The following is a 19,767-nucleotide window of genomic DNA, read 5'->3' as shown; positions in this document are numbered from 1 at the left end:
TCGGTCTAATATTCATTCCATCTCAGAGGTTATCATCACTAGAATTCCCCCCGTGACAGTGATTTTTTCACTTTTTCAATCGGTGTCGCCCTCAAGTGTGTCGCCCTCAGCTTCATGTTATTGTTTCTAGTATGAAATCCTCTGTTTGCCCTTCTGATGTTTTGCCTTCACATATTTTTAAAGAGTTTTTTTCAGCTCTACGTCCAGTTGTGACTGCCATTGTCAATATGTCATTTGTCAGTGGGGTGGTACCTACTAAATTCAAACATGCTACAGTACAGCCGTTGCTTAAAAAACCTCATTTAGATCAGCATGACTTGAATAACTACAGACCGATTTCTAAACCGTCTTTTATTTCCAAAGTTTGGGAAAAAGTTCTTTACCATCAGATCTATTCATACCTGAGTTCTTTTAGCATTTTTGACAAATTTGTTTGTTGTTGAAAGTTTTAACTCACTCTGCAGATTCTGGGTGTATTTTAGTCTTGCTTGATTTAAGTGCAGCATTTGACACTGTAGATTACGATATCCTTCTACACAGACTAGAACATGTAGCTGGGCTTCGTGGCCCTGTGCTGGAGTGGTTTGCCTCCTACCTCAAAGGGAGAACGTTTTCTGTGAATGTAGGGAATTGTTTTTCTTCCCATGCTCCAATACATTATGGTGTTCCCCAGGGCTTCTCGGCCCTCTTCTGTTTGAAAGTCGTTTCTTACTTTAAAACCGAAAGGTAAATGGCTTTTCCTCGCGGAAGGTCTACATTCGGTAAAAATGAGCTAATCAAATATTTCAAATTCACATCTCATGTCCAGTTTTTTTCTCATGTGGCAAGTAGCCGTGTAATAAGTGGGATAATGTACAAACAGCCGGCTGTTATCGCGAAATAAGCCCTTTCAGTGTGATACAAGACCCTCTGCTTCGCGTCAGGTCCTGATCACACCGTCAAGGCTTATTTCTGCGATAACAACCGGCTGCCTGTACATTATCCCTCACTTAAACTAAACTAAACTAAACTAAACTAAACTTCTGGGCCACCATTGACTTCCATATAAAAACATGGTAGTCAATAGTGCAACAGAACTGTTTGGTTTCCCATATTCTTCAAAATATCTTCTTTCGTGTTCAACAGAACAAAGAATTATACAGTCTTGGAACAACTTTTTTCTGTCTGGATCAAAGAACAAAACTGTGCCTGCTTGATAGTTTACAGAGACGTGCCGGATTGTGTGTTACACCAACACAGCTGTCTAACTTTTGATGTGTTTAAACAAATGCTGAGGTGTTGCCAGGGGTTTCTGGGCAGTTGCTAGGGCATTGCTCTGATGCTTTGGGTGGTTGCCAGGCTGGCCAGTGGGTGACAGTGATAATAAAGTCTTATTAAATAAAACGTGACTATGACACACAAAGATACATTGTATTTCTTTTTAAATGCATAATTTGTATAAAAATCTGAGCAATATGTTTCAATGTATATACACTTTATAAATAATAAAAAATATAACTATGATAACTATGATTTTTGTATACAAAAACTACAATAAATACATACATCAAACCATAGCAGTAATTTCCCTTAAATAAAGCTGGGGATGCACAGCACCCAAAGAGTTAAGGGATGTCATTGTCAACGTACAAACCATCTTTCAAAGGCTGCAGGGAAACACATTTATAACCACTTAATCCTTGACTCTGATAGGATCAAAACTCAAAACTGACCAAAACGTCCTCGATAATCATAAAAAAACATTCTTAAAAGTAAAAGTAAGAGAGGTCATTATAAAGGTGACATGACAATAAAAAGCTATGCATCTGTCTGACATATTGAACTGTTGAGAAAGAGCTCAATGCTTAATCTGTCAGTGCCAAAAACAGACATTCGGAGAAAAATTGCAAAAGACAGGTCTGAAACACAACAAATCTAACAAAAGATAACAAATATGATAACAAATTAAAATCAAATTTAAAATGCTTTCAATTCACCTTATTACAATCCCTGTTACATTTAAAACAAATTGTAATTTTGTCATGTTTAAGTACAAAACATTATTTTTGGTACTGAGGGTGAAACTAACATTTTTACCCCAAAATCAAAAATAGAAAAACAAGAAATTACATTTTGCATTTAAAAAAAAGCCCATTTTTATCAGCATTTAAATAAACCACATCAACCAGTTCTTATTATTGAAATGCATACTGTACAGACATTTGCTTTCTCTTTCTTAAATCATTCTCATTATTCCAATTGTGATTTTGATCAATTTTCTTTAGAGTAACAAAGCAATTCTTTGAAAGCAATTCATGAATGCAATAATTAATTGTAATTTCTTTAAGCAGAACTTGGGGTGAAATACATCCGAGACATGTTTTTAGCAGGACCCGTGAATTCACTGCAACTCAACATCTCTGAGAAAGTTACACATGTCTAAAGAGTGAAATTAAGGTAAACCATATGATTTGAGAGTAGACTGTAGATTATAGAGGCGTAACTACACATATCACATTTATAGCGGAAATTCATGCTTTAGAACACCACATTTTATTTCCAGGCACATCTAGACCGCCGCCCACTGTCCCTACCTGAGGTCATGTATGCTTTGGTATTGTTTACCTCACATATAATAAATCAAAGCAAAAGACATCACAAGACATGATGTTGTTGTAATAAAGAAAAGTTTGGTTAAGCGGTTATCACAGTATTATAGACCAGAGTCAGTGTGGACAGCATACAGTGTTCAATTAACAAACAGCCAAACTATATCATTCATTATTGTATACTATGTAATATGATAATAAAGACATGTCTTACCAAAAACAAAAAAATTTCGAAAATTAGAAGTGATCTGCATTAAGACATTGACCAGATTGTCTGTCTTTCTCCCACAGTCATGTTTGAATTACTTGTCATTTCATTGTCATTGTAAATGCGCTGTCTACACTGATTCAGATCTATCCATAATTTGAAAAAATGCACAAAGAAACAGGAAATCACTCATGCAGTGAGAGATAAAGAAAAAAACAACATTAAAGCTTTTAGAGAAAAGGTTTCAGAGGACCATACGTTAAAGAGGTATTTCTTGAACTGAACAGAGGCTGGTGAATGTGCTTAAGAAAACTGCCCAGCTGGCTGTGTGGATGAGTGTGTGTTTGTGTTAGTTTGTATATTACACTAAGGGTGCAAATACAAGACAGAAGCTGGTCAACCTGCATTGAAAGACCACAGTAGCAAAAATGTTTTAATACTTATTTTTTAAGTCTTATTTTCGCTGTTTAAAGAGACACTATATAGTATATACTATGATTTGGGGCTTTCTGTCGCAAACTGAAAACACCAACAAGTTTCTGTCTTGCCCAGCTGCTTGGAGTTCACGTTTACTCTTAAAAATAACGATGCCACAAACGGGTCTCCATAGCAATGCCATAGAAGAACCATTTTTGGTTCCGCAAGGAGCCATTCGCGCAAACGTTCTTCTGAGAACCATTTCTCTCTTTTGCTATAGGCTTTTTCAACAACAAAGAACCTTGTGAAACAATCTTCGGATGTTAAAAGTTCTTTATAGACCCATTCAGCCTGGTCTGAAATAGTTCTTATGGCATCAAGAGGCACCTTTATTTTTAAGGTGTTGTTGGTCACCCACATATGTTGTGTTTTGAATGATTGTGTCTTTGGTCAAGCAGATTCACCAGAAACACCATGCTGGTCGACTGGTGTTCTTTTGCAGGTGAACTTTATAGCTATGTTGGTCCACCACCTCGACCAAAACCAAACCACTAGCACTAACCAGCAATTTCAGCAGGAGTAGTGTGCATTTGGCTTATGAGAAAGTGTGTGTGTGTGTGTGTGTATAATAACAAACACACACGTTAAACTGATTAGTGAATCAAAAGCACCTTCCGCTTTGGTAAAATGAACCTTCATGATATCCACGTCAACCTCAGAACATACTGGTCTACAAATCCTCAATCCCACAATGCAGAGAGGCAGACAATGTGAAATGTAGGCCTTCAAGTTACTTTTCACAAAACTGCAGTCTGGAACAGGTGTCTGAGGACTCATTGGTACGTTTATCAGCTCCCTCATGGAAATATAAGGTCAGAGGAATCAGCTTCTCTACTGTCTCCAACAACCGACAGCGAGGTGACGTCTACCCCGCAGGACATCCCTTATTCTGACGCTTCCTGTGCCCACGATATCAGATCAGACCTGGTGTGGTTGCACTCTTCTGTCAACGCTCTTCGGTTTGAGCAGGAGCGCAGCAACACTGTTTCTCTGCAGAAGAATTCCAAGAAATCTCCAAAGAACTTTCTCTCTCTCTACAGGAGCTTGTGACCATTTTTGCCATCTCATCCTACACAGCTGCAGTTGGCTGCTGAAAGCCACTTGATGGTCTGCCAGCTGGTCTGGGCGTCCATGAACGAGACGGTCTCAAAGCGCGTCGGTCTGCAGCAGGGTTGAGTGCTCACCTTGCGGCTCGGAACGCTGCCGTTATCCGTCAGCACCTTCAGGGCCAGGTCATAGTTCCTGCGGGCGCTCATGCACGTTCCTATACAGTACTTAAACAGGACGATCTCGTCCGAGTCGTATCCAAGTCCCAGATCACGCACACGCATCTCCTTCCTCTCCAAACGACAGTCCTGGCTGCTTCGGCCTCGCGTCCGGTTACGACGTTCCTTGCGCTCCTTGCGGGATTTTCTCAAGGTGGAGACGCTTGTGGAGGAGCGTTGCCACCGGACTCGAGGTTCCTCACCCTCTTCTACCACAGATGCGTCTGAGGAGACAGAAAACGTTGAGAATGACCACAGAAAGGACCAAGAACACGTTTTTATTTCAGTGAGAAACAAAAATGAAATGAATCTGAATATGTGATCTTTATTAAATTTAGCCTGTCTTTTTAGGAAATCTATTATGGTGTAAGGGTCGACATCAATAATCATTTGGTAGAAGAATCATATAGTTGAAGTGTTTATGATTTTTTGGGTCACGTTGAAGCTTGACAGACCCAGTCCCCATCCACACATTCAGTCCCCATTCGCATTCATTCATTTTCAGTAATAAGTAGTCAAGATATTATGTCAAAAATAGGGCTGTCAAACGACGATATCGCGATTGCATACAGAATAAAAGTTTGTATTTGCATAAAATATGTCTGTGTACTGTGCATATTTATTTTGTGTTTATAAAAACATACACATACATGCATATATTTAAAAAATATATAAACATTTATATATAATTTAAATTGTTGGTAAATAATAAATGCATGTAAATATTTCCTAAACATGTATACATGTATGTGTATATGAATAAAATATGTATATGCACAGTACACACAGTACACACAGACATATATTATGTAAACACAAACTTTTATTCTGGATGCGATTAATCGCGATTAATCTTTTGACAGCCCTAGTAAAAATTCGACTTTTCATAAATGACATGATTGTGATTAAATTCTTTTTTTGGGTGCCTACACCTTTAAATGCTCGTCTCTAGAGAAGTCCAGAGCTGGCACGTTGCTCTGGTGCATTAAAATAGTCACAGACTACAGAAGGCACATCGGTCCGCTGTAATGCAACACTGGCATTTAAAGGGGTGATAACACTAGCGGTCCTGCTTTACACCTCAACAGCTGATTGTGTAACAGTCAAAATTCCTTCTGATCTTCACAGACCTACTGCTGCTACTGTACAACTCACGGAACAGCAGCGAGCAGTTGAGAAAACATCCCCACACATGCCACATCATGTTTATGGAGTTTTGTTTAAAGTCTGGAGGAGAAACTAACTAAGAACATGAATTTCAATTTTCTTCAGGCGACGAATGCAGTAATTAGCTTCCAAGGGAGCAATTTGCTATGTCAAAACCTGCACGGAGAAGATTCAGATTATTTGAAGTAGGACACGAAATTGATAAGGAAAAGCATGCGGAGATTATTCTGTGGCATGCATGAACTGGATAAAAAACATATTTTGCATAAAAATATGCAAAAAGCATTAAATGCTTGTCACAAAAATGCTGTTTTATGAAAACTGTGAATTTGTACCAATAGCTTGCTGCAGTGCAAACACCTCTTTTGGCGTGAAAAACTACCGTCGGTATTTACTAAAGACACGCAGTGAAAATTAGCGCTGAAAAGGCGTGGACACAGCTGTTTTTGCGACTGACCTTATTGTATATGCATTTGTAGGAGTTTTCTCTTCAGATGCAAACTTTATGACAGGAGAGTATTTAAATGAATCACGAAACGCCATTTAATAAGTTTTGCGCTCGTCATTGTACTGATTTTTGCAGCTTTATTTAACGCCCAAAAAAGTATGTCTTAAACCCCGCACTAATCTGCGCTGCTTTTAGTAGATTGTGTGCATTACGGGAATGACATATTGCGCCTGCGTTTTTTAAAGTGCACCTTGTTAGTAAATCACCCGCAGAAATTTCCACTCCCATCTGCGTATTTTTTTTATTGCACTCTCGCTCTATTTTGCCCTGTTTAGTTAATCTTGCCCTTGGTGTACTGTTTTTTTTTTCACAAAAAAACATTTTTTTTTCTCTCCATTAGAGTTTAGTAGATTTAATAGAACTAGTATTTATGATAGATTTAATTACAGGGGTTGGACAAAATATTAAGAACGCCTTTTGTTCTAGGTGTTAATATTAATTAGGCTACTGTGAACAACAAATGTTGCGGTTATCTTTTGTTATTATATATTGTCTTGGTTGCCTGGCAAAACATGGTTGTTCAGCAGTGGTTAGTATAAAAAATTGGTGAAATCAGATTTCCAAAGGGGACAAATCTTGGAAGCTCATGGGACCTTAAAGGACCCATGTGTAATTTTTGGAGGATCTATTGACAGAAATGCAATATAATATACATAACTATGTGTTCAAAGACCTTACATAATGAAGCGTTATGTTTTTATTACCTTAGAATGAGCTATTTCTATCTACATACACCGCGGGTACACTTGCATGGAATGTTGTTGCCAGGTCGCCATGTTGTTTCTACAGTAGTCCTAAACAGGCGAACTGCTCTACAGAACACGTTTCGTAAATACGTTATCTCATACGGGAAAGAAGCAAAAACGTGACAACATCCTAATCATCTCTCAGCCTTCGTACGCGGTGCTTCGAAAGGAAGGGGTGGAGTGAGCAGTTGGTTGCAATTCCTAACCTCACCACTAGATGACGCTACAAATTACACAATGGTCCTTTAACAGCCTGACTGTTTGATGTTTCAAGAGTTACAGTTTCCACAATTATGAGAAGAGCAGGTTTTCTGCTCTAACCTCTCTGAAGCAAATGAAAGATGTTCTGATAGATGAATAGTACAACATTCCACTGGAAAATATTCAAATGCGAGAAGGTTTGAAGCTGTATTAAGGCACACTTTGGTCCAACACCTTATTAATAAAGATATATCATCTATTTCCCTGGTGTTCACATTATTTTGTCCAACCCCAGTAATTAAAATAGATAATTTATTGACACAGATAAAACAGATCATATTTTGACACATTGTGAGTTTAAGACCGAAGACACCTGCTCGCTGTAAAATATCATTGCTGTTGCAAAACTTCAAACATGACTCCAACTACTACTACTCTAAAACTATTACTCCAACTACAAGTATAAATTAATCTCACAAATATAATTTGTGAATTTTCTACTTTCAATTAATTTTCAATTAAAAAAATCTGGTCAATAAACACACTATTAGTTTACTGTAAAGATGACAGCATTCAATGTTGACACAAAACAATCAACCATCTCACTCATGGCTGAAATCACCCTCCTCCATCCCAACTCCACTTTATATCTCCAGTACATCTTGTACATCCGGAGGGGACCCAGGGCTCAAATTAAGTTTCAGGATTGAGCCCTCCATTATGAACGTTGACCAAATGTGTTCACATTCACTTAAGTTTGAGGATTAGATTAACATGAGAAGCTTGACAGACTGAAAACAAGATGACAGCTGTCACTGTGAGATAACAGCACATGATCTCAGGAATATCATAATTACATCATCTCACATTTCAACAGACAACGAGTTTCTACATGAATAAAGACTTTAGGATGATTCCCACAAAAACATGTGCGACCCCTGAAGTCAAAGAACATAATGAAAAATCTGCATACAAAGGTATGTTTAAGATTCTAAGGACTTTTTTGAGATCAGATCTGAGCCAAATATGCCATCAAAATATTTGATATTTTTATTACGTAATCTTGTTTAAGATTTTATAACGAACTCAAGCATTTCTCATCAATCCAGATTATTTGTATACCTATATAATCTACATTCATTTTACAGCTCCATACTCTTAATGTATTTCAACAATTGTCTCATTTGTTTCTTTTTGAATTTCTCTTAACAAATTTTAAGTGAAACATCTGAGACTAAGTTGACACTTAAATGAAACACAGCTGAGAACACCATCAAATCTCCCGAGCTATGAAAGAGCAACATTTTAGCAAATACAATTTTAGGAATTAAATGAATGCAATTTCTCTCTGGGTATTGTTATTACCAAATATCTTCTAAAGATTAAAAAAGCATCTCAGACAACTCTGTTGAATTCCACAGATTTCTTGATATATTTATCTACTGTGGATGCTGTGCTACACAGACCTTGCTACACTTCATGACAACATATAATTTACAAATTGCTCACATTTATCACCAAGTGTTGTTGATGTCTTAGTTTTACTGTGGGTACAGACGAAAAGTCTCCAGATTTAATAACAGGGTTTATAAAAAGCTAGAGGTGTCTCAATAACTGAAGATAAACACAGTTGCCAATTGTCGTCACAAGGATTCTTCCCAACAACGATGAGCTTTTCATTACAAAGTCTAAATTCAAATACTTATGTATTCCTAGCCAATAAGACTGTAAAAAATGGATCAATTTTGTCAAAGATTGACAGAAATTGATTTTCAAAAAAATCACGGGGGGAAATCTGTGACAACTAACCCCGGTCCTTTTATACAGTATGTGATGTATGAGGTACTGACCCTGCAGTCCGGCCCAGGGTGCATCGCTCTGCCACCGGTCCGGGTTCTGTTGGTGTTTGGTACGATCTGAAGGTGTTGAAGGGGCTCTCAGCATGCCGGGGTGAAGTTCTTCTATCCCCTTCTGCAGAAAATGTCCATCAGCCAGACTCAGAAGACATACAAATATCAACAGCATCACCTACAAGAACAAAAAAATCAAGATAAAAGAGCACATATCAAAACAATACACAATTTTAATGACATAGTGGGGAGGCATGTCTTCGCCTCAGTGAGGGTTAATCTGTGCGCTGTCTTGGCCTCCCCATTACATTGTGTGTTACATAAACCCTGTGTGTGTGTGTGTGTGTGTTAGACAGAGCTCTTGAGAAAGTAAACTGATCCGTGATGTTCGATCGTCTCCCTCCCACAAACCTGCACTACAGCAGACCTCCACCCTGCTGTAAAGGATCTCAGCCCGCTAACACTTCAAACTCTTTAATTACTTAACTAACACCCAACACCGCCGCGGGGCGCCTAAATATTTCAGCTTGACTTTAATGAATGAGTGTCTGGCTGAAAAGATCCGACGAAGCAGACCTAAAATCGACTGTTGATATACAAACAAGTCCAAACCGACTTGGGTCTGACACACTCGGTAACGCATGACAAACGAGCCAAAACCAAACTAGGATAGAGATGTTTTGTCAGACAGTGTTTATGGAATGGCAAATGGTATGAGGAAAGTTCACCTTCCAGTTTCTCAGGTCACATCGGGCAGGCCTTGCCATGGAACTCTCTGGATTTCTCCAGCCTTTGGCATCTAGAGAAGGAAAAGCAGCATGTTGCTAAAATTCATTTTTAAAGCATTATTTCATTACGTTTTAAGGTTGCTATTATAGTTTTATTGGGAAACAAGACAAACTGACATTTGAAAAACACCATTGCGTATTATAGGAAGACGCAAAGCGGAGTGCCTTAAACCCCCATAGATGTTATAAAATGCACTTGTCACCCATGTTTCTCGGGGCTTTACACAGACGCAACAACAGTGGCACAGTGGTACTTAGGCTATGTAATGCGGTCAGCAGTTACAATTAGGGTATTTAATAACGGCTTAGAACGCGGCTCAACCTATCAGAATCAAGGACCAGAACTGAATAACTGTCTGTTATATGGTCAATGAATCACACTCAAAATGCAAGTGTAAGGCATAGAGAGAGAGTTTGTAACCACTCTTTAGACAAATATTTTAATTGAATAGTTTTCAATATTACGATACCTGTAGAATTAAAGGTCCAGTGTGTGAAATTTAGGGGCATCTAGCAGTAAGGTGGCGAATCACTCCAACCCTCCCTTTCAAAGCACTACGGCAGCTCTCACAGGACAAAGATGTCACCGCTTTTTCACCAAAGGAGATAACCTATTTACAAAACGCGCTCTGTAGAGCAGTTTGTTCATTTAGGGATACTATTCAAACAACATGGCGAATTCCATGTAAGGGGACCCGTGGTGTATGTAGATAGAAATAGGTAAGAAAAACATAACGCTTCATTATGGAAGCTCTTTGTACACCTCTGAAGCAGGGCCGGATTAACATAATGGCTAGGTGGGGCTGAAGCCCCAGGGCTTGCGGAAGGAGGGGGCCCTTGTTCGGCTGGAGGAAATGGGAGCTGTCCTCACATCATTGATTGACACTTCATATAGGTGGTTGATTATAAAATAACAAGAAACCATTGGAAAATGTTCCTGACTGATATAATTCACCGTCCAATTAAAATCACTTTACAATTTGTGCCATCACATTGGGATGTGATTTTGGCACATATTAAATCTCTTTTGCGGTTTTCAGAAGGACAAGAAAGACTGAGATATTTTAAAACGGATGTCCCTGGAATGCGACAAGGTTAGAAGCATAGATTTGAACAATATCATTAGGGTTTTCTGCTCAGCTAAAGTTCGAAAGAAGACTTTTTAACAGTAAGACCCTAAAGTATTCATTGTAAAATACTCATTAAGGAAGTATGATTGCAAATGTTTTTGCTGATTTTGGAGACCTGTTTGTTTGAAGTTCATATCTGGAGTTAATGTTAAAGTTTTTTTTAATAGACCCCTTTACGGCCGACGTCACGCTTACATCACGGCACTAGCTGGAGGCAAAACAAAGGGAAAACTGGAGGCGGCCATTCAAACCAGCACAGATTTGGCTACATAAGGAGTATAAAATATCATCTTGTTGTGTTGTTTTAGTGCCACAATCGACAGAATACAGTCTCCAATTTGATATTTTAACACATAACGTTACCTGCTGCCATTGCCAAACAAAAACACTGACGAGCAGGATTTAACAGAAACAATAATCAAAAATGCTCACGTTTCACTTCATGACACTTAAGATTAAAAAATGACTGTCTTTTGTTGGTGTGGATTAGGATTTGGGTATGTGTCTAAAAATATCTCTCGTATGCTCACCCTTACGAAAATTTACCATGGTTTTACTACAGTTAAAACCAAAAAACCATGGTTACTACACTTGTACCACAAAAAAAACATGGTTAATTTTCGTAAGGGCAAACCAGAAACTGGGGAACAAGGTGATTTTTCACGTAGCGTTAAATTTTGAATGCACAGGGCATGCTAGTTAACTTTGTTAGTTATACAACTAGCAGTTAACTATCAGCCAGAAACTAAACATAAAGGAAACTGTTTGTCATCTCTTTTTCTTTAGTTGTCACACGTGCATTAGTATAAAAGGAGAGGGAACAGTGGGAAGGCTCATGTTATGTGACAGGTTTGTGTTCAAGTAAATGCATTTGCTAACGTTTGCAACTGTTAGAACCCGCAGGCATCTATAGATGTATACGCTCTCAGGTTATCTTTACTATACACACTTGGTTTCTCTGTCTGGTAGGTGTAGATGTCAGGCCACTTAACTGGAGGTAATCCTGTCAGTTCCTCCCTGGATCCATTGAGTGAGCGCATACAGGTTGGCCAGGTTCCTTGCGTTAAAGTTAACTTTTTCAAAAACAATTGCGGTCCTAGACAGTGAGTGACCTTACAAAACGTGTTACCTAGTATTATTAATGCGGTCAGTGGGATATTTCTGCCTCCACCTAAACTCCGCCCACAGAAACGTGTCACAATGTTTACTAACAGTAAAGGCGTCTATACCCTGGAAAGTTTAGTATGCAAACTTGTGCTTATATAAAATAGAAATTAAATATAAGTATTAAATGTAAAATTAAATTACAATAATAGAAAATTAGATAAAATAATTATAAATTTTTATATAATAAGTAAATATGAAATGAAATTCAAATAGTAGAAAATTAAATATAATAATATTAGCAATAAAATTTAATAAACACCGTAGAAGACACTGTGGTGTGGCAATAAAATGAAGGGGGCTCTTGGGTTTGCTATAGCCCCAGGGTCCAGTGTGTTCTTAGAGGCCGTCTACACAAGACCATTTTCAACTAAAAAGTTTTGGCTGTTCATTTACACGAAAACTGAGTTTTGGGGGACTGAAAATGCAAACTTTTGAAAACGGGTCTCAAAGTGCAAGTTTTTGAAAATGACGTCATTATGGTTTCCGGGCGCACTTTTCCATTTTTTTTATTGTGTAAACGTATTCTTAATCCGGCCCTGCACATAGCAGTAAGGATGCAAATCACTCCACCCCTCATTTTCGAAGCACTACGGCAGCTCTCACAGGACAAAGATGTCATCGCGTTTTCGCTTGGTCCCTTTAGGGATACTGTGGAAACAACATGGCGATTTCCATGTAAGGGGACCCGCGGTGTACGTAGATAGAAATAGCTCATTCTAAGGTAATAAAAACATAACATTTTATTATGTAAGGTCTTTATACACCTCTGAGACATAGTTATGTACATTACATTGCATTTCTGTCAATAGATCCTCCAAAAAATTACACATTGGACCTTTAACACAACAGCGCTAATCATGTTTTTAACATCACGGTTATTGACAATACCAGTATGTTGTGACACCCCTAATTTGAATTGAATTGCTATCACATTAGAATGGACTAAAACACACCAAAAACACCTCAACAACTGCATAGCAACACCCTGACAACCACTCAAAACAAACATTAAAGGAACATTAATCAAATGCCTATCAAACACCCTTGCGACCATTCACAACATCTTAGCAACTGCCCAGAACACACTTAGCAACTCTGTCAAAATCAAAACAAAAAGTTGAAATACGCATTCTTGTGGGCCTTGTAAAATTCACAGACTAATCTAATGACTAAGATTGATTGATTCCCGATGAAAACCACAAACTGACACAGTGTGATGTTTTATCTTCAGCCATAAATATCAACCTTAACATTACCTTACATACCTAACCTTACTGTATGCTATTAATAATATACAGTATATAAATAATATAAATAAAATAAGATAAGATAAATAATCTCCCACGGTCCAAAACTGTAGCACGTTGGGTGCCAAGAGAATATCTAAACAAGTCCACAGAGACATAACATTGAGTAGAAGAGTACAGGTACATAATACTTGCTGTCACTTTAGGAAATAAAGTGACATTTTCACTTTGTTACAGATAACATTCAGCTCCAAACTACATCCATTTAAAATCATTAAGTTTATCCATTAGGTTAAAAGCCACTCTAAATATACAGTGGTTCATGTTTGTTGACTCTTTAAACATGTAAGAGTGTCATCACGTTAGAAAATAAAAGGTATTTTGAAGAAATGCAGCACAACCATGCTTTAAGAAAACTACACGAAAACTGTAGTTTAAATGATGAAACAATAGAACATTTTGGGAACTCATGTATCCACTAAAAATAACTCTGGGACTAATCTGAGACAAAGTGTCATTGCAAAATTTCTCGGAAAAGTAGCCTAAAGTTAATTCTGAGGAAAGTTCTTGGATTTGTTTTGATATTTTATTAACTTTATAACATGTATAAGTGTAATATAAGAGCCTAAAGATTTTTCCGCACAATTGTACAGATTTAGCTCTACAGCACTATTATACAGTATTTTAATCCAAAATTTACGCAGGTGAGTGGGGGGTTGATTTGTACAAGATTGACACAAAACTGATAAGCAGCAAATCACAAACACGCCTACAGGAGATCAAAAGAAGTAAATAAGCGTCAGATCATTTAAAGTCCCAGTGAAATAAAAAATTACAATTCTTATTTTTTCATGAAATATTGCAGCGTTTATAGTAGATAGCTTATCAATGTGGGTCATTATCTTTTTAAAATTCATGCACCCTCATAACCTTCAGTTCAAATCTGAAAATGCCCTGAAATGACGATCCATCTCAAATGATGTAAATTAGACGGCTTGGGCGGAGCATCCGTTAACTCCTCCCCTTCAACTGTCAGTCTGCTGCTAGTTTCATTTCAAAATGCAACAACTGTTTTTATCAATTCGCAGTAAAAAAAACGCAAGCCATTAAATAAGCAAAATAATAGAGGAATGATTTCGGAGCTTTCTGGCGGAAGCCACGCCCACTGATAAATAAATAAATAAAAAATCTCCTTTGAAATTCCTTTTCACTTTGAAATGCGTCAGAATACAGAAGTAAAATGATCGCAACTTCCGGTTTACAGGGATTTTAAAGTTGAGCAATGTCTGCGAACGGTTGTCAAAACATGTTATAAGCCAAATAAGTTTGTGACTCAAGAATATTTCAAAAAGAAATCATGAAAATCAAACAATAAGAAGCTTAAGACAGCATCCTTAAGACACAGATCAGAGAGAACATTTACATGAAAGTGTGAAACTGATACGATCTGATTGTAAAATACAGACACAGAGAGACACCACTCCTGTATCACTCCAGCAAACCATACGATTTTTTGAATGAAAGTGTCTGTAGTATAAATCACACAGCAAATAAAGCACTCACCTTGAATTTTAACACGCGAGTACAAAAACTAAAACTCTAAACATGCCTAGATAGAATGTAGACTCTCTGAATAGAAATGATGCAAAATGAAGACTTTCTGCTTTTTGAGTTACTGAGAGTCAATGAGATGAAATACACCTGTTGCTACGCTGCTAGTGTTTGAACTAAGTTCATACATCCACAAAAAAATCACCTCGATATCCGCTGGTGAATAAAAAAATCATTGCAGCTCTGAAAAGGGAAGTCAGCCCTGTGAGAAGCTCAAGCATCAGTTTGCAGATGTCAGTTTTTGATCTAACAATCGTTCCTATTTTTATGTTTGTGTTGCGCAGCATTTAACCAAATTGGTTTACGTAAGCAACGATATTTACTATTTTGTGCATAATATCCACCTACTGTTATGAATGAGTGAAACGGAGAGCTGATCAGAGGTGGACACATTTCCTTACAGGTCTAAGAATGATGAGCTGCTTTGGAGGAGCATTTTGACAGTCTTTAAACATTTTCTCTGTTTCTGCAAAATGAAGAGGCGTCTGTTTGGATTCAGCACCGAGAGACTTCTGTGTAGCGTGACAGTGCAGAACCAGATGTCCAGCTGTGAACCCCCCTCAAACACACACACACACACACACGCACACGCGCGCGCGCACACACACACACACACACACACACACAAGCATCCATCGTTCATCTTGTTTCTCTGCGGCACACATAGATACACACATCCATTAAGATGAATCAATCGTCTCGTTGATATGATGAATCAATAACAGCTTATAAAATCCAGTGTGTGTTTGTGTGTGAAATGAATCACTTAAGCGCATGTGTCTTTGTCCGTGTGGTCTGAGCTGTTGGTTGGTAAAATGGGGGCAAGACGTATCCTCCCTCACACACACAGCATGGGAAAACTGGGATGGGTGCGGTTGGTTATTAGGAATAGAAAAGACGTAAAGAGAAAGAAGTGAGGACAGAAAGAAATAGATGTGTTATTGTAAAAACTTGTATTTGTTTACTCCGATGCCATTCTTGTACATTCCAAATTTCTGTCTTTGCAACTCACGACCCACATGCATTTACAGTCTCTAAGCAAAACAACATGATTCCTCAAAGCTCCGAAATCATTCCTCTATTATTTTGCTTATTTAATGCCTTGCAAAAGAACAGATCTGTTTGTTTGTCTCTGACTGAAGCTTCTAGTGTGTTTATCCGTCCAGCTGATGAATTATCAATGCCACATAAAACTTTTACACAACAGGATGGTGGTCAACATCTTTAGACTCATCCAAATGTAATATGCTCAGATGTGCCTCTTTGTCTTGTATTTTTGGCCAGAGACATTGTCTAGTCAAACATCCCGTTATAAAAGACTAAAGTATTTAACTTTAGCACTAGGAATCAGAGTTTTTGCGTGAGCTCTAGTGTCCCTCTGCCCCGCTCTGACCCCGGAGAAGGTGTTTCTCATTATCGCAAAACTAGGCTGCTCATTAGCGGAGTGTGTAATAAATTATCCAGCGGTTAGACTGCCACACGGTGACTGCGGCTCATAATTCTTATACCAACACCACAGAGCTGCGGTGTCCCGTGTGACTGCCCCATACTCACAGAACTCCACACAGACTCATGAACGCAACACTTGTGCTTCATTAGAATGAAAAAGATAGTTCGCCCAAAATGTATTTTTTAAAGAAGATATTTTGAAGAATGTTGGTAACCAAACAATGGCGGTACCCACTGACTTGCATTGGTTTTGTGTCCATACAATAGAAGTGAATGGGTATACAGCCATTGATTGGTTACCAACATTCTTTAAAATATCCTTCTTCGTGTTCTGGTTTGAAATGACAAGAGGGTGAGTAAATAATGACAGAATTTTCATTTTTGGGGAAATCTGTAAACCGAAGCTTTATACAGTGGGTCGAGAATTCCATAAATGTTCTGCAGGTCTGGATCAGTGTTGGGTAAGTTACTCTGACAAAGTAATTAACTACTAGTTACTAATTACATATTCAACAGTGTAATTAGATTACTGTACAAATTACTCTCTCCAAAAAAGTATTTAATTACTTATTACTAATTTTCTATTCTTTACTCTTTCTATATCCTACATCAACCTTGATTAGTTAAGTGATTCAAAGATAGGCATGAAAGGGCTCTTTTAATGCATTCAAATAAATAATATAAAACTACATAAATTAGTATTATTAACTGACCAAAGTATTACAAATGTGAGAATAATACATTAAAGCACGGATTTTAAAGTTAGACTTTGAATTTTGATGTCAATTGCACTATTGCACTATATTACACAAATATTACACAAAGTATTTCGTTTAATTACATCAGAAGTAACTGTAATTAAGTTACAGAAAAATTAGAGTAATCCCTTACTTTACTTTTTCAAAGGAAAAGACATTTAATTACAGTAACTAATTACTTAGTAACTAGTTACACCCAACACTGGTCTGGATGCATCGGAATAGCAAAGTAAATGAACAAATTTAGAGAAATAAGGAGGAAGTTTTACCAAGGCTCATATTTTTTGGGTTACAAAGTCAATCACGTTTTTTTTATACATTGTTACAATATTTGGCACAGTGTTTGCTTTATGTAGTGTAATAAAGCACAATAGTGTTTATCATTTAAAAGAATGTATCATGCATTGTTGGCCTGACGTTCATATAATATGAATAAAGTGCAAAGTGTGAGCATAAGAATTTTCTTTGCTTAACTTTATGATAAATAATTCTGGCGCTGCATTCTCAACCATCTGAAATCCACCTGACAGGTGAGATCCACTTTTAAAATATTCAAGAAGACAGCTAGCTGGTGTTAACTCCAATGCCGGCACGCAAAACATACGCACCGTTCAGAAGTGATTAAAAGTTTTCAGTTGAGTAAAACTGTAAAGGCTGGGCACCTTACATTAGTGTCTCTTAAAGGAGGTGTGATCCAGCATTTGCCAGAACACTCAATCTATCATAACAGCAGTAAAACGCACAACATTAAAGCCTCTTCACAATGAAACATGTCAAATCATAAACTACAGTGAGAACACAAACTGTCTGCGATTAGACATGAAACTCTATCAAACCTTTAATGACATGTATCCGTACAGCACATCACGTGACTATTAAATAATACACCACATTCACCTCACAAAGAACGAACCAGTGATTCAGCATTACTATCTATAGTGTTTGAACATGACATAACAAATAACTCGAAAGAAAACCATTCCACACGCTAATCCAACTAAACCACACTACTATAATCAAACTAAACCATGCCATTGATAATACTGACCGCAGGTTTAAATCAGGGATTAGCCGGTTTCTGTATGTGAATCTATAAATGTATGATAAAATCTTTACAAAAGATACTTAGAAGAACAGAGGTTATGGGCTGAGAGGCGCTTAACACATGAGTAAACATCGTTCATCTTAAAGACTCACTTTAAAACAGTGAATTTTATACAAATTGTTCTTCACGCACTACGGTTAATGCACAGAATAAGAAGAGATTTGAGACCTGACAAATGACCATAAGTCTCCAGACTGGATAAAACAGTCCCAGGCTGCTCTTATACATAACTATTTCCAGACTTTATTCTCTTAAAATGGGAAAACGGTTCTTTCAAGATGCAGTCCGTATTATAATCAATTATACAAGACACATTTTACATTAAATAAGACATGTGATACATTTAATTTGATAATCAGCCCATGTTGGATTAATGCATTAGTAGTTTAATAGTTTTAGGGATGGTTATGGATCATGTTTAAAGTTTGTACAAAATCAAAAGCCTTCTGAGGACACATTTCTACTGTGAGGTTATTTAAACACGAATACAAGAAACATGATGGTTTTGCATGTTTTGGATGTACAACTCCTACTATTGTAAAATAATCATTATATTTGAATGTGAATTTTAAAGCCATTAAACACATTAATCAATCATTCTTGGTGCTGCATATTTAAGAATATGATGTTTAAAAACATGTAGTAAATAAAATAACATTTTGAAAACAACATTGTTGATATATTTCATTAAGTGCAACTTTGGTAAAACCAAAGATTAAAGAAAACTTCCAGGAACATAAATGTATACATTATTGTTGATAAAAATGCTCGAACAGATTTACATGTACTAATAAGTCATACATATTCGATTACTCTTAAGAAAATTAAATTCAATAAATATAACTAAAGAAATAAAGATTAACCTCACCTTTTCTGTCCTGGTCGACCTCTCCTGTCATGGACTTGAGTGGAATAAATTAGGAATTTGTCAAACTGACAAGTGAAAATAATCCGCAGATAATGAAAAAGTATTCCTTAAAACGTTTCCTTTCTTCTCTATCCTGTAATGATAATTCATAATTCTGAACATCCACGTTTCATCGCATTAAACGCGCGTCCGGAGCGATCAGAAACTTGGACTGACACAGACGCGTCTCAACGCGAGATCGGACGCGTTTCCTCTCGAGACACAGGAGCCTGTGCGCCAACATCAAGTCCCACAAACACACGAGAGTTTTGAAAGCCCGAGGCGTCAAATTCCAGCCCATATCACATGATACACGGAGAGCGACGCGACGCTTCACATTATAATCCACTACGCAAGTGAGCGCGTCGCGCTCGGTTGATTAAAATGGAGCGGTCTTATTGGACGACTGTGGGGGCCGACGTTAACATGTAATCTACTATTTGGACGCGTCGCGCTATCTCCCTCACTGATTATAATAGGTGCGATATATTATGTACAGTAGTTTGGAGTGGACGCGTTGCGTCTCTGAATAACTGCGTCGCGCTCGCTCGTGACAATGTGGATGCGGTGAAAGGCACGAGATCAGGTAACGCGC

The 19,767-nt window shown here is 37.6% G+C and overlaps 1 protein-coding gene across 1 annotated transcript; it reads right to left on the bottom strand.

The window, feature by feature from the left end:
- Positions 1-1,455: 1,455 nt before the first annotated feature.
- LOC130556417 (neurturin) lies at positions 1,456-19,461 on the bottom strand. Its single transcript, XM_057337408.1, has 4 exons — positions 19,134-19,461; positions 9,739-9,809; positions 9,011-9,188; positions 1,456-4,762 (listed from the first exon to the last, which is right to left on the bottom strand). The coding sequence occupies exons 1-4, from the start codon at positions 19,162-19,164 to the stop codon at positions 4,338-4,340; spliced, it is 705 nt and encodes a 234-aa protein (XP_057193391.1). The 5' UTR covers positions 19,165-19,461; the 3' UTR covers positions 1,456-4,337.
- Positions 19,462-19,767: the final 306 nt, after the last annotated feature.

This window comes from Triplophysa rosa, linkage group LG7 (assembly GCF_024868665.1).
Source record: "Triplophysa rosa linkage group LG7, Trosa_1v2, whole genome shotgun sequence".
NCBI lineage: Eukaryota > Metazoa > Chordata > Actinopteri > Cypriniformes > Nemacheilidae > Triplophysa > Triplophysa rosa.
This window is presented reverse-complemented; position numbering and strand designations above follow the sequence as displayed.

Coding starts and splice junctions, on each gene's coding strand:
- LOC130556417 (XM_057337408.1), bottom strand. CDS start 19,164: ATGACAGGAGAGGTCGACCAGGACAGAAAAG. Junction 9,189..9,738: donor GTGACCTGAGAAACTGGAAG/GTGAACTTTCCT, acceptor TTGTTCTTGTAG/GTGATGCTGTTGATATTTGT. Junction 4,763..9,010: donor ACCCTGGGCCGGACTGCAGG/GTCAGTACCTCA, acceptor CTGTCTCCTCAG/ACGCATCTGTGGTAGAAGAG.